Here is a 16,519-nt window from a genome sequence, read left to right on the forward strand (position 1 = left end):
GTCATATTGCCCAGAAATCTTCCAAGATTCTCTTAAGAAGACAGTACTAGATGACTGCTAAGGAAGCTGGGAATCATTCCCAGTAGGCATCTGCTATCCAGAAACTGGCTGAGTTAACTTAGTACAACTTAAACACTCAGATTTAACCTACAGGATTCACTAAACATGGAGATGAACCCTGGGCTTCCAAAACCAAAAATAGCTTTTTAAGTTGGGATTCCTGCCATGCTACTCCTTCAAACTAGCCTTCAGCTCACTGAATCCAGAACATACCTTCAAGCAGGAAGAATTACCACTGTTCTTGACATACCCACATATTGTACCAAACGTTTTCTTTCTTTGTGTTTGTGTATATACACTGTTGTAGCCCTAAACTTCCCCATGGGCCTGACTACTCTGAGAATTTAACGGGCACACAAACCGTTTTCTTATGTTCCTCAGTTGAAACTACTGGGGTCAACCTGGACCAACTGTGCAAACGAGTCAGCAGAAGGTCACCACCCGCTTATGCAGAGTCCTGACTGAGAGCATCATCAGGAGGAGAATTTTAGAAATGCTCTGGAAGCGTTAACTCTTCTGTCACTTTGGTTAACAGGAAGCAGTTGAACAGCTCAGAGAGGAGTCAGCAGAGATGCAAGCTCTAAGACTTTCCCTTCTACAGTGAGCACAGTCACAGACAGGATCTACAAATAAAGTCTGGAAAAGGAGGGAACTCAGAGGAGGAATGTAATTACATAGCTGAGTCCCACACAGCACAGACTACTGCAGTGTTAACACCGCATTTTTACAGAAAGAATCCATTTATGCCATTATCCAAGAGGATAGAGCACAGGGGAGAAAGTTTTCCTCTCTAGGGCAGATGAAGGAGGAGGAGAGCACTGAGAAGCAATCATTAGTAAAATAATTGGCTGCCTGCTTTGCACAGTTGCCGCAAAATGTTTACGCTGTCAGTGCCATGAATGTGTTGGCTTGCCAAAGTCACAGCTGTGCCAAGGAACTGTCTACTGCTGGGGCTGCTGTTGCATTTCACCTTGTAGGTATATGATGCACCCCTGGGTCATTCCCCCTGCTATCCCAGGCACCATATCAGAAAAATGTATTATTAGCCGCCTCCTGAAACCTAGAATTTTGGCCCTCATGATTCCTATCAGGACAAATATAACATCTTAAACCTACTTTTAAGAAATGAAGATACTATGCTGTCTGATAAAGGATCTGAATTAGGGGTTTTTTTTTTAACTAGTAGTACTAAGTTGGAAGCTTCTGTGTCAGAGAACAAGAAAAAGACCTGTGTTTTTTCCTGCTGTAGACAGAAAGAAACGTTAATGTCTTACATTCAGAGACAACGATACTGAATTTCTTGTACTGTGCTGGAGTGGGGTAGAAGTGTCACTTCATGAAAGTATTTTTGTTTGCTTTTCCCCCTCATTTTCCAACTACCTTTAACAAAGCACACCTTGAAGAAGGAAGGATGTCTTTGTTTCATATCAAAGAAGATGGACACAGAAAAGAGCTCCTAAGAGACCCAAAAGGGGTTAACTGAGCACAGGCAGTCATTGCAAAAATTTCATTAAGTCTCGCTTATCAGAGAGAAATCATATTAAAGAAGGATACGGTCTAGGAAGGAAAGACATGCACCACACAGTAACTTACTCATACACTTCATGTGTAAAGAAAGCTTCTAAGAGCATAATCCTGAAAGATGCTGCAGGCTCCCTGCAAGTTACTGCTGCTCTCGACGCCAGTGGTGTTGAGCATACTCAGCACACCGCAGGATTTACCTCTAATGGCTATCTGATCCAAAAGCCAAACTGTTAAATGAGTAAAATCCCTGAGTGCTAGATCAGGACATGAGAAGATGGCCTGCATTGCTGAGAGATTAAGATTATCAAGTGAATAAATCTAGCATGTGATAGATAAAACAAATACCCATTAAAAATATAAATCTCTCAACACTAGGAAGAGAAATGCATTCCCAGCAGACACTCTGAAAGCCTTCAAAAAAGACAGGCATATCCAGCATCAGAACAGATGGAGAAGATGAAGAATAATTGCTTTCCAAGCATCCATCCCCACAAAAGTAGTGAGCACAGGCCCCCAGAAGAGACAGATAATAAAAGCAAAAGAAAAATGAAGAGTATCTTTGAGACATCTAGGATTTGATGAGAACAGGTAGGAATCTCTGCTTTGAAATGTGACACACTAGAGACAAACCCAGACATTTCTAGCTACTTAGCCAATAGTTTAGTTGGTATTGCCTTGATCTCGGACAGAAATTTTCACTGACTTTCGTAGGTAAGAGAGGTGTAACTGCACCAGACTTCTGACCCTTATTCTTGACTCCAGTCAGCCCAAGGCAAATCCAAGTTCCACATCATTTTGTCCCTAGCCTTTGCTGACTTTGGAAATCACCTTTCCCTCTAAGGGCACCACAGTTCCAGTTGTTTCACTCAAATTTCTCCAGGTATGTCTTGGCCAAGAAGGTGCCATTTGTCTTCCCTCATTCAACTATCTGCAACCACATTTCTACGTTTACCTAAGGCCCTGGGCACACTCAGGATGAAACTTAGCAACAGTGTTATTTAAAAGAGGTTGCTACCCACAGGGATCTTGGGTGGCTTCCCCAATTCACACGGACAGGGCAGACAAAACATAGCTAGAGTATATGCATGGACAGACTATTATAACGTAGTTCTTCCACTGCTATAATATAAGCTCTATGTAGAAGTCACCCCTGGTGACTGAACCTTTCCAGCTCAAGGTTCGGTATCTCCAGCTTGCTTTTTTCTCTCAAGAATCATGTTACAGGCTCCAACTCAGGGCACCTCTGTCACAGCACAGACCGCTGCAGGTTGCTTCTGCCTGTGCTCTGAGCTGACAGAATATGAACCCATCCAGGTGGCCTTCAGCCACAATACTAACCCGAGTAAAACCCTGAGCCCAGTCCTGCTGGGAGGACCTGCGATCTCAGGACTGCCTTCCCCTGCCTGTACAGTCAAGTTCTTCTTTAGATGGTCCAACATTCAGACTCACTGAACTAGTGACGCATTTCAGGCCTAAAAGAAACAGAAAAGGACTTTAAGCCAATGGAGAGAACCAGAACCATAAGGAATAGCTGAAAGCTAAAGCCATCTAAGTTATGATACAGCACATTGACAAAAAGCATTCAGTTGCTGGAAGGAGAACTACCACAAGGCAGGTGTCCCACCTCCATACTGCACCACAGTGGGGTTCAGCTACATCTCCTTCCTGATGAAGACTTCTGTCTTTTCTGATTTGCAGCCCTTTTAAGAATTTTCCAGTACACCTTGCTGTACCGGAATGATTCAGGGAATTCAAACTCGAGAAGAGAGAGGGTAGCAGGATGAGGCTCATTTATTAATGATTTAATCAGCCATTTGTGGGGGTTTCTGGGTTTGTGCCAACTCTACCTTCAGAGTTTTAGGAATCGCACTGTGTGAGGGGAAGTAGGACTTCTGTGCGCTCTCTCAAGCTGTTCCATTGCACCTGATTTGTAGCATGACACTACTTGTTCTGGCCTATAACCTTCAGCTTGTAAGCCACATGGGAAAATTTACTGAGTTCATCTTAATGCACTATTGGGAATTTTAAGTGGGGAAAAGAGAAGGCAAGGAATCAGGGGCATCTAGAAGAGCTGGTTTTGAACAGCAATCCTTCAATGGCCCAGTGCAGTGCACCTCACAGTCCACTGTTTTCATTTAATTAAAGTTTTAATTTACATGGCCAGCATAGAGTAAGGACCTATGTTTGTCTTGCTCTGAAGGAGATAATCAATAGGAGAGATGTAGACACATTTCATTGCTTATTACCTGCATACATTGATGGAGTTTACCACAATAGCATGTACAAATGCCTTTATTCCACTCTACCCAAGAGTCTGATTAATAACAGAAGCCAGAAAACTGTTTTGCAACCTTTCTATTAGGAAAGAAAATTATCATCCACATAACGGAACAATTTCCTAGTGGTAAAGGAGTCCTCATTAGTGTAAACAGGAAAGCAATGAGAGCTGGAACACAGGTGCCACAGGTACTTACTGCAATTCTGATGACCAACCTGAAAAGGACCTGGGAGTTGCATGAATATCAGGCTAAAATGTGAGCCAAAAACATGCTCTCATCACAGATACAGCAAACTGCAATACTTGGCTCCATTAAAAGCGTGGCCAGCAGACCGCGGAAAGTTATCTCCCTCTCATCGGTGCTGGTGAAGCTGTACCTGGAACATTGAGTCTGGTTTTAGGTCCCCCACTGCAACAGAGATGGGGAAACTGGAGAGGGTACAGCATAAGGGCTAGAGAACTAGATTTATGAGAGGTTGAAGCTGGGCTTGTTTATCCTGCCAAAAAGGTGGTTAGCAAGGTGATCTGATAGCAACAGGAGAGCTAAAATGCGATAAAGTCAACCACTTCTCAGTAGCATCTGGCAATAGAACAACAGACAAGGACAACAGAGTACAGCTTGGGAGGCCCAGGGTGGCCTTTGCAGGAAGTTTTCACAGGGAGAGTAGCATAGCATTAGTACAGGCTACCAGAGAGGTGGCTGGATTTCCAATATTGTCAGACAAAGACACAGGTGACTTGATGCAGCGTTGACAATGGTCCCAACTCTAAGCTAATTTAAAATAAAGATATCACATGAATACAAATATGGTTTAAGCCTCCATTTCATTATTTTTGGAGAAAGAAAAAGAGAGTGAATCTAGGTTCATATATGACAAAATTCATTTTACCACACAAAGCTTGATTGCTGTACTACTGTGCAATACACAGAAGTAGCACCCACAGATGCGGTAGTTATTCAGATGCTCTGCCCCACGTTTTGTCTTTAGTTTCAAGAATGCTCTGTTCAAGTCTATTACATAGACTTTCAGATTCATTTCCTCAGCTAATACTCTGAGGTGGATGCCTAATTTGCGCAATGTAAAGTTACACTCTCCTTGGCTCGTTCTCTTCAATGGCACCCTGCCCTCTGTATTAGCATACATCTTCCTTGAAACAAGAAGAGAGTGTTGACGTTATAGAGCAAATACAAAACTAGCTCTGCATTTGCTGACTACTCCCAAGAGATATCTTGTTCCTTACTTCAGTCTAGTGTACTCAAAAGTCAATTCCTGAAACTTTCCCCTCCTTTCAAGTTATTTTCCCTAGGTAAGGCTGCAGCAAACAGTAACTTGTGTTATTATTATTGCTATTACAGTCTCTTATTTTTAATTAACCGCACCTTGAGTACTGTGTTCAGTTTTGGGCCCCTCACTACAAGAAGGACGTTGAGCTGCTGGAGTGTGTCCAGAGAAGGGCAACGAGGCTGGTGAAGGGTCTGGAGAACAAGTCTTATGAGGAGTGGCTGAGGGAACTGGGTTTTTTCAGCCTGGAGAAAAGGAGGCTGAGGGGAGACCTCATTGCTCTCTACAACTACCTGAAAGGAGGTTGTAGCGAGGTGGGTGTCGGTCTCTTCTCCCAAGTAACTAGCGATAGGACGAGAGGAAATGGCCTCAAGTTGCGCCAGGGGAGGTTTAGATTGGACGTGAGGAAAAATGTCTTTACCGAAAGAGTGGTTAAACATTGGAACAGGCTGCCCAGGGAAATGGTTGAGTGTTTAGTGGGCATGGTGGGGTTGGGGTGACAGGTGGACTTGATGATCTTAGAGGTCTTTTCCAACCTTAATGATTCTATGATTCTATTCTATGAATTAGTAATTATTTTAAATTATATGGCTGAAGTACAGCTGGATAGATGTCATTCAGCAATGAAGGCTTGTTCTTTGAAAAGTTAGAAAGACTGGCAGAAAGGAAACAGTGATTCCTATTGTTCCTTCACTCCAGTGACTGAAGGATTCCCCAAGCATCTCTGCAAATGCAGAGGTAGCAGTACTGTTACACACCTCCCATTTGTGCAAAGAGGGGTAATTAGAAGATACGCGCTGCGTGACCTTGGTCTAGTCAAGTTCATGCCAGGTACAGCAACATAGCTGAAGCACTGGGCAGAACATGCCTGTCTGTGCCCAGGTACCACCTGAGTCCTAACATTGTCCATCTCACCACAGCATTTTCCAGCACAGACCTGATCAGAATCAGGGGTCTCTAACTGTCCAGTCATTGTCTATCACACACATATCCTCCTGTATCTTCTATGTTTTCAAAAAGGCTGATGATCTCTTTATAACCATATTGATGAGTCTTTCCTAACTATCTTTGCTGAAGTACCTCCTCAATAACTGCCCAGGAGTTTCAAAAAGGAAAAAACCCAACAAAAACCACACATCCAAAAAGACATCAGGCTGTCTGACAAAAGTACTTCAACTTTCTCACTGAATACTTTAAAATGTTTATGAACAAGCCCAACAGCAGGTTTTCAAGTTTTCCTCAATTAAATCTCACATTGCTGAGCACAGCTCACAGTTCTGCTCTCTTCAGATTTCCCTGAAGCCTTACTACACCTTCACGCATACTTGCTCCTTCTCCAATTTCTGTAACATCAGCACATACATACACAAGTGGTGAGTTTACAGTGTCCCCAGACGTTACTAATAAAATCAGCATCAAGCAGAGGCCTAGGTGCCCCTCCCCCTCCCTTCTGGTGATGGCTCATTTAAGAATGTTCTTTTATTGGAGGTCACAGTAATAAGTGATCTTCTGCTAAAGGCTTGTTGCAGTTAGCATGGAATTTTGTCTGAATCCGTATCAAATATCTAACTGAAGTGTAGATGTACTAATTGCCAAGAAAGCACAGTAGAATCAAAACCCCCAAATTTTACTGTCAATTCTATACATAAATATAAAGCTTTATCGCTAGATCTTACTGAATTTTAAAAAGGTTCAGGCAGGTTCCCATACCAATGTTCTGATGCACCTATCACAGAAACCACTTCAGACACTCTTACCGTCCCACCAGTGAAAGGCAGGGATCAAGCCAGTTCAAGCCCCTCATCTCACCACATCTCCCATCATTGTGCTGTTACAGCCACGGCTGTGGAGCTTTCGTAGCCAACACCATGAGGATCCACTATGGGTTATGCATCTTTAAGAAGGCTAAAAAGGGTACTAAGGAATAAGAGGAATGCTGAAAAGCGTGTCAAAAAAAGTCTTCCCACTTATTGTTTTGAGAAAGAAAACAAGAATGACAAGCAACAACCTTGCTTTTTGACTGAAAAATTTTAAAAGCCCAGGTCTGTTTGTTTCAAGGCGTGCCAGGGCCACCTGCTGCATCATAAAGAAGCTGGAAGACATCAGTCACATTCTCATTTCTCTCCCCGTCTGCAGATTCATAACTAGAGCAATGATATCTGTAAGGATACAGCCTTGTCTGGAGGTCCAGAAGGGATCTGAAAGGAAACCTATAGCATGCAGGAGAAACAGGTACAGGAATAAGATATCTGGAAGACAGGTTTTTACATGCTTAGATGACAACTGCTTATTAAGCTTGGATTATTTTGCGATTCCTTAGTCTTCTCCCAGATCACTGACCCTCAAAAAGATTAAGTCATTCAAGTTTGCTACAACTTGTAAGAGATTCAGTATAACAAAAGAGTTAACAAGCAGCTGGCAGAGCAAAGCACAGCTATTTATCATAGCACACCAGAAACAGTTCTTCAAACACACAGCAGGAACTACAGAGAGAGAGTTTTACCAGGAACATACCTTTCAGACAAAAGTTACTAAATTGCAGCTTTAAAGCAAGTAATGTTTCTGTAAGTGCACTGCAGAAAAACAGACTGCAAATAAGCACCATTAATGGTACTGAGCCACGCATGTACTTCTTGTGTAACTTCACAATCTGCTAACACTCTTTAAGACCATGAGACCCTTTCTTTGGTAGCCAAAAGAAACAGCTGTATGCCACCTTCATTAAGACAAAGATAATTTGTTTCCTTATAGGAACTGTCCCTTTGCCATCATTCAAGTACTGCTCAACGTAAACGCATGTAAGAAAGGCTACCACTACTACCAGTTGGTGTGGTAAAAAGACCCAAATGAGGTAAGTAATCTATCTCCCATTCTAATGTTCCCAGAATGGAAAAGAAAGGTCTAAATATCAGACATCTGCATAAACAAGCAACTACTCATTCTCTTTTTATGATGATGTTCATGATCTCTGGCCATCAGAGTTGAAAGCTTTACTGGGTGAAATGAGATTCCCCCTATTGACCTCAGACGACTTCTCTTCAAAGTAACAATAAAAATGGGATTGTTTTCAGAGAACCAAAAGCCTGATTTGTATATGCAACAAGCCATTCCATATTAAATCCATTGAGCATTTTACTTGCCTCAACATTACAAAAGCAATTTGTTTCCAGACAGTGCAGAATAATTAGTTCACTCTTCACCGAGACAAGCTTTTCTCCGTAACAAGCCTGTAACCCATACTGAGTTTCCACAGAGGACAGCCTGAACCCCATGCACATATCAGACTATTAATGCCATGGTCAGAATCAAGAACAGAGTTTCAACACACTGTAAGTTTTCACTGCCACTTCCCTCTCTGACAAACTAAACATTGCCACCTACCGACTCTGTCAAAACCTGAACTTCAAATGATTTCTTCTATTCCCCACTCCCAGACATGTCTAAGATGCACAACAGAGGCTGTAAGGAAAGAGCATTATGGCCCAGATCAAGAAACCATAAATTGATGCCTGATAATCTCAACTATTATTGTTGCTTGTTTTGTTCCACTGTTGTAGCTACTTTAAGATGCCAAATTTTAGTAATTTTAGTCCAAGTCTTGATCTTGCAACGTGACTGTCAAGCACATATTTTTACAATAAAAGACCCAACCATACATAACAAAGACAGCTGCATGAATTTGAGGACAACACAGCTCCTTGCAAGCTTTATAACGGCACCGTATGTTCTAGATATGATAATCCAGGGTAGAGCTTGGATGCTGTGGTCCAAGTAACTCAGAAAAAGTGACATCTGTTGCTGCTTTTCCAAGATTTTTCCATACCTATGGCTTGACAAATAAGAAAAAAGCTTATGATCATACTTGCATCATCCAGCTCCAGCAGCACCAAAGATATAACTAAAACATGATTTTAATTAGTCTTTTATATAATTACATTGTCAAACAAGAAATACCTATATAGTCACAAAAGTTTGTCACAGTGTGTTAACAAGGGTTCTACTTCGCAGCTGCTGCACGTATTCTTTTGCTTGGTCAAAACCAGTCCTTGGTGGCTCCGGAGGAGGAGGAGGACCTTCCACCAACTTCACAAAGTAATGGCACCTGACGATTTTCATGATGCCAAACATGCCTTTGCCATGGTAACGAATCCGCTTCATGTAACGGCCTCTGCCCGTCATTGACTCAGCTGAAGGAAAAAGGCGGGGGCGGGAAGAGAAGACTATTCAGTCAAGAATAAGCTACCACACATCCGCAACTGAAACACTGTCTTGTCAGTGTATTTTTCATGACTGCATATGACAAGTTAAGTCTATTCGGGATCCTCTCCTCCATCTTTCTTCTATTACATTTAGCAGATTACTGCTATAGAGGAACCCGTGAATTGAATTAACACTCTTCAGGAGCATCAAAAAGGTGAATTTAGAAAGCATGCATGCGAAGATAAATATATAGTAAAGGACAAATCTAAAGGAAGCTACGCTGAGCGCTTACTAGATTATATAGCTCTTCTGAAGGTGGTATTAATTCCATTGCTTTTCAGTAGTTTGTCTCATGAATTCCTGTAGAAGTCTTACAGACTTCATTTTCCCTCCTTTCTCCCTTTATTGCATTCATCACAGGTATTTTCATTATCTACACATCTAGTCCTGCACTAGCAGATAAACCTTCTTATGGCAGAGGCCTGGAAGGCTCCAAAGAATTCTAATCAAACCTGCTCTACAAACCAGGTTACTTTAAGCTTATGAGGTCAGCTTAATAACATTTATACCATATTTGGCAAAATAGGAATTTTTTTTCTTTGGGCCTAAAAACACCTACAAGTAAACATTTCTAACATTTTTCTAGGCAAGAAAGTGCTGTAGTTATTACAAGCTTATCCTGTAATCATCTATAACAAAGCCTTTTTAAGAAGAAGTCTACTGTCAATACTCAATTACTTTTATACTGTTTCTAACAGAAGTTTAGATTCTGATCCTGCAAAGCTAGTAGTACTAGCCACAGACAAAGCTTCCAGCATCTACGTTCACAGGCAACATTAAAAAGTAGTAACAGATTGCTTTGTGTCGTCTAGTCTTTCATAATGATGTCAGGCATCTTTCCCTTCAGGACTTTCTCTTTTCACATAGGGAGCAGAAACTCCACTCTTGGAGGAATGCATCTTAAAAACAATGCATCCAGCAGATGCCAGAAGAACACCAGCCAGACGCCTACTGTAACAAAGTGGTGGTTGAGCCTTCAGCCATCATACTAACTTCAGCTGTGCTGCGAGTCGGAAGCACACGCCTTTAAGTTTACTAGAAACTATACTTTATTCGTTTCTGCTGATTTGAAGCAACAAAACCTTATTAAGGATAAAACTTTTTTGTAGGGTAGGATGACATTTTTCTGCACTAAAATAAGAAAAAAAAATGTACCTATATGTAAATTTGACTTGAATTCCACATTGTGATTTCTTACTGCTATTTCCTGAGCTTCTAACAGAACCTGTAACAAAAGGAAAAGAAATGGAAATACTAAGTAGGAATTTAAGCAGTGCTACTTCTTATCTCTAGATAACATGGAAGAAATTGCAAGTTTAAGTCAGTTACAGAAAAAGTGCTCTATAGAGATCAAAATTGTTAAAAAGACAGACATCTTTTACATAAGCATGTTCTTTGCATACAGACTGAAAAGCTTCAGGACAACTTTATTACATTTTATTGGGAGGAAAGGGAGTGGAAAAGATGGTTCCCACCAGCACGCATCAGCCTTTCATCCATGGACCTTTGTAATTAGGCATCAGACTAGAAACAAATTCCAAGGTGGGCAAAATGAACTCGGGCCATTCAATATTTTCAGCTAATACAGGATACTTCTTTGTCATTATTATGCCAGAAATCAATGCTCTGGCTAAGAAAATGAGTAATTTGAGACTCCTAAGAACTACAGTGTATGAAAAGCTTTCATGCCTTCACAGAACTCAGTCTTTTCCCTGATGATATTGTTCAACTCTTACGATTTTAAGAACCAAAACACATAGATGTAGCAGCTGTTAGTGACAAGGATTCTGCATTAATTACCATGAACTTAACACCAAGCGTTGTTAGAGAGGGTACCCATGCGTAATTTATTGTCATTACAAGTTAAAACAGCCAGCACAAGTGACCTCTGCATATTCGTAAGTTGCATTACACAACTACTACAAAAATATGTTGTTTGAATGTGCTCCCAACAGGCTTAATAGAAACATAGAAAAACATAGAAATAGAAACATCTCCAAACTTCTGGCGATAGGTATTGATTTTAAAAGTTTTCTTGAAACCAGGAGTGTTAAAGAATACTACTACATACCTCTTTGATCACCTTTGCTCCCTTTTTATCATTAAATTCCAACTGAGCAAGAGCCTGATCAATGGACATTCCTTTTATCTGCAATCAAAGTGTTAAAGTTAACTTCTGCAATTACAAGTATTCCCCTTCTCTTATTCAGAAGACAGTATTTAAATTGTTTTGCCATTACAAAGAACAAAAAAACCCTTCAGTTTCCTTAATTACCATTTCTTCAATGTAATATCTTACATACAGAACTTCTGAGCTAAATATTGAATAAATCTTGATAAAACATTCAATTTTTTTCTTAAAGAGAAAAACAGCCCGTTACTATCCTTCCAAGTTCCCCTTGCCATCTACTACTAGGCAGAAACCAACACGAAAATTCTTCCACGCTGCATAATCTGCATATGATCCTGAGTACACATTTGAGAGCGTACTAGGATAAAGCAGCTAAACCAAACTACAAACAGCTCTTCGCTTGAACAGATGCATGCTCTTCCCCAGGACTCTATTATGAAGATGCTGATTAGACTGTGATTGAACTAGGCTGTTAAGGCAAACACAGCAATTAAATTTTGCGTTCTAACAAATACAGTACAAAGTACTTTTTGCTTACCAGTTTTGCCAGATACCACATCTTATCTTTGCTATATTTTATTTCCCTCCGACAGTGATATATTTCCTAGGTGTAAAAAAAAAAGTTAGAGGACCAGTAATTTTGCTGTGAAAGCAAGAATTGAGCATACATGTCTGCTCCACAATCTATATCCTTACTAGAAATAAAATGACTCCCCCTGCTATACCATGAACATACCAAATCAGGCAAATCTTTGACATTTGAAACTGAAAGCATTATAAAAAAAGTACCTAGCACACAGAAAATTTTAATACAATCTTATGAGAATTAAACCAGTAATTTTTCTGTGAAAGCAAGAATTGAGCATACATGTCTGCTCCACAATCTATATCCTTACTAGAAATAAAATGACTCCCCCTGCTATACCATGAACATACCAAATCAGGCAAATCTTTGACATTTGAAACTGAAAGCATTATAAAAAAAGTACCTAGCACACAGAAAATTTTAATACAATCTTATGAGAATTAGTTTATAAACAGAAGTCCCTGAAAAGGATAATCAGAAGATTTTTTTAATCATCTTTTCCTTTCCTCCTCCCCACTTTTTGAAGCAGTCTGAGATTGACATGCCCGTTCAGTCTTAAAAACATTACTCTGCTGTCAAGTCAACTTACTGGGATAGCAACTAAACAATATTACAAGAATGAACTTAATTAGCTCTTCAGAAGTGAAGAGGGTTTCAAGTCTGATTGGCATGAAGAGCTGTCTCCAAAGACCCATTTAACATTATTACTGCACCAACAGGGACCAAAACTAGCTAGTAAAATTTAACATCAATACAACTTTGAAAGAGATGGCATTCTTTATGAACGGGTAAAAAACTGATTTAATAAGCGAGTTGGTCGATAACTGCATTTTCACATATATTGCATTAGTCAGCACAGTACACAGCATGTATTTCTACATCCTAGGCCATAATGTTCACAGAAGCGATAAATGCTCATGGCCCACAAAAGCACACGTCCAAAAAACCCCTATTCTTTTGGCATGCAAATACTTTACTTTGAGCAGTGTGCCTAACAGAGGCCACAACACATTAATTCCCAGTGAAGAACAATTATGAAAACGGGATTCCAAAATATCAGTTCGAGAGTGAGGAAATACTGAAGAATTCACCTAAAATTCTCCTAGGCTGTGGCATATGGAAAGTGGCACTGATTAGTCCCTTCGGTGATCAAATACACAATACTTAGTTTTCATGCCTGACTTAATTTAAGAGACTTGTTTCTGTTCACATTTAACTGTACTTCCCAGTTATAGAAGGATCAATAAGAGGGGACAGGGAGAAACAGGCATAAACCTGCTGTTATCAAAAACTCATCTGTTATGACTGCATTTAAAAAATTGGCTATGTTACTTATGGTGACTTTTCCAAAAGTTGTCTTGAATGGCCAGCAGAAGGCCCTACACTGAGCATACAGGTAACAAAAGGATTTTAGATTCTTTGCTTTAGTTTATGGTTCATTAAAACACAAGTTATTGTGCAACAGACTGAAGAAACAACCCCACTGTACAGTATAAAATGGTTTCCTAAGAAGAAAAAAAAAAACTCCTGCAATCATATGCCACATCTGGCTCGCATGTCTCTCCCCACCTAACTTGAGAACCTCTCAGTCCATATTAAACATTTCAAGCAACCACTATGACAGAAAACAACCTCCGAATAGCTTCATCAAAGAGAGGCCACAGCAAGAGGCAACACATTATCAGACCTCAGAGAATCTATAATGCAGAGAAGTTAAGAAATTAAAAGAGCGTGCACTCTATTGTACCTACATCAAACAGGCACCGCTAGTTCCGCTACTCAAGGAATGTTACATTTACATCTTTGTGCACAGAAGCAACAATACAATCATGTTCTTCTCTAGCTATTTACTGTCAGTACAAACAGAACAAGTGTATAATGATACATCTTTGGTAACTTCTACCTCCTTGTAGTTCAGAGACTTCTACAGAGGATGGCACCTTTGCGGTTCACATCACGTATCAGGTAGGTGATCAGCTAGAAGCAACTTGAAGCTCCAATATAATTCAGAAGTGGAAAACATTCAAAGTGATGTTAACTTTTACAATATAAATATGCCAAACTGACTAAAATCTTAAGTAACAAATGAATAAGCTATCAAATTAGTGCTTTGTGGAGTCACCCAGAGACTGACAATCTGCCCAGAAATTGCTAAACATAAGCAGGTAAAGAAATTCACAGGTGTATCCTTACAGCTGGTCTGCGAGGTTCTCCAGGCAGCTGCGGAGGGTAAACAATCCTGTTCTTTTTCTCCCACTTCCCAGATTTCTGCAGAGATGTGCTTGTGTGGATGCATGACAGAGGAAAAAGGCTACTGGATGCTAGCCACCTGCAAGACAAGACCACAGTCTTTGCTGCTGAACACGAGTTCTTTGTCCCTGCCCAGTTCAGCTGGAAAATTGTGAACTTACCTGTCTTGATAAAGAGAACTGACCCATTTGGCTACTCACAAAATAAAACTGTTCAAGTCCTCTACAGTTTACGTTGAAAGGGCTTTTTAATTCAAGGAGAAGCCTCAGGCTTCCTAAGGCAAACCATGAACCATAACTCACACTTGTATAGCGTGAGGTTCTACATTGTGTGACAATATGGGGACGCTTAAAGACACAATCACCTCTTTGTTCTTATGTGGGGTTCATTACTCACACAAACAATCTAGATCTTTTCCAAGACTGGCCAATACTTATTTAATTCTTACCAACGAGATCTTTTAGCAGTAAAAATTTCTAGTTTTTCAAGGGACTGAGTATTAGAAGTTTATAAATTTTCATCCCTTCTGATATTTGAAAGGGTAGATATTCTAAACTACTTTCAAAATGCAATCAGGTCAATATAAGATAGCTGATAGCAAAAAACCTCTAGCTTTCAGTCAGTTCACTCACCTCGGATTCAGAAAAAACAAGCTACAGTTTGCTCCCTGCTGACTAGATAAAGCAGTACTGGGCAGCCACTCATAGCTACAAGAAGCAGATGAGTTCAAGACCAGATACTGTGAGTTTTACTAAGGCTTGAACGGCTTTGTGTGGGTAGCCAAACTGTACAAAGCATTTTAAGAACAACCGGCAAACAGAACACGTTGATTAGTTTCAAGAGGACATTGTACACCTTAGAAAGTTTTCACTTGCTATCAACAGGGGGTAGCATAACATACAAATTTAAATGTTATGGAATATTTTTTCAGATACTTACCAAAATTGGTTTATTTGCTTAACACTTAAAAATTTCACTCATGAAGACAACAATTCATCATCACCAGACATAATATCATCGATTAATACAAGAAAATATTTGACAAGCACATGAATATAATTTTGCAGTTTAACAACTTAAGCTATAATGAATTAAGTATTATCTTCTTGGTATCAGCAGAACACATTAATACATTTGACAAACTAAGGAATCTTACATTCCCTCTATCTTAAGGTAATCCAACTTTCTGCGAAGAGTAACTCTATTTATCATAACTTTAGGAAAAGAAAGAGTACACAAATACATTGTAAGCAAAAGAAAACAGTGATAGGCAACCAACAAAAGTACATTATGTATGGGTAAGGGGAACAGAGAAGAGCTGAGCACCTTTCTAAAAAGAATCATGCATAAGCACTGAGTGGGAGACACACAGACCAGAAGAACTGAATAAAACAAGTGATGAGCATGTAACTCAGTTCAACTGCAAGGCAATAAGCAAAGCACAGGCCACACAAGCCTATTTCTTCTTCCTTCAGCGACACAGGTCTCTGCAATTTACCTTCACAGGCTCTAGCAGAGACCAAAGCTCTGCACTTTGAGAATCTACATCAGCCTTTCTTCTGAAGTCAAGGATACAGTCAGCAGTGACCCATGCTCCCCCAGCACAACTCTGCCATTCCTCCAGACTGAGAGGAAAGACCAGCCAACTACAGAAGAGCAATGACTGGGGAGAACGTAGAGGGGAGCAACAGGTACTATGTTACCGTGACCTGCACCACAAAGCTGGAGGAAATCTGGATGCCCGACAGAAAGGGGTCAGGAGAGAGAGACACCTCCATCATGCCACAGTCTCCAAGTATACAGAGAGACGGCGGCACGGAGCGACCTGTTCCCCACAGCTCCGGGGCAGGGCGAGAAGGCCGAGCCAGGTTACCCGGGGAGCCTCCAGACCCGGAGACTCCCCGAGCGAGGCCGCCCGAGTCCCGCTGCCGGGGCACCGGCGGAACGGCCCTTCTCCAGGACCACAGCAAAGCCAGACTCACCTCTCCGGCCGCGCCCAGCCGAGAAGACCGCACACCCAGGCGCCACCTGCAAGGAAACAGCACAGTGAGCAAGGAAACAGCAGCTGAGAGCCCCCAAAACCAGCGCTCCGCTCCGTCCCCTCAGACTTCCCCGCGCCGACCGCCCACCGCGCCGCCATCTTCCCC

The 16,519-nt window shown here is 40.9% G+C and overlaps 1 protein-coding gene across 1 annotated transcript; it reads right to left on the reverse strand.

Moving 5' to 3' along the window:
• Positions 1 to 9,040: 9,040 nt before the first annotated feature.
• Positions 9,041 to 16,512, reverse strand: MRPL22 (mitochondrial ribosomal protein L22). Its single transcript, XM_009285798.1, has 7 exons — positions 16,485 to 16,512; positions 16,355 to 16,400; positions 14,316 to 14,451; positions 12,075 to 12,140; positions 11,477 to 11,554; positions 10,561 to 10,630; positions 9,041 to 9,332 (listed from the first exon to the last, which is right to left on the reverse strand). The coding sequence occupies exons 1-7, from the start codon at positions 16,510 to 16,512 to the stop codon at positions 9,121 to 9,123; spliced, it is 636 nt and encodes a 211-aa protein (XP_009284073.1). The 3' UTR covers positions 9,041 to 9,120.
• Positions 16,513 to 16,519: the final 7 nt, after the last annotated feature.

Source organism: Aptenodytes forsteri, unplaced genomic scaffold, assembly GCF_000699145.1.
Source record: "Aptenodytes forsteri isolate BGI_AS27 unplaced genomic scaffold, ASM69914v1 Scaffold54, whole genome shotgun sequence".
NCBI classification, from domain to species: domain Eukaryota; kingdom Metazoa; phylum Chordata; class Aves; order Sphenisciformes; family Spheniscidae; genus Aptenodytes; species Aptenodytes forsteri.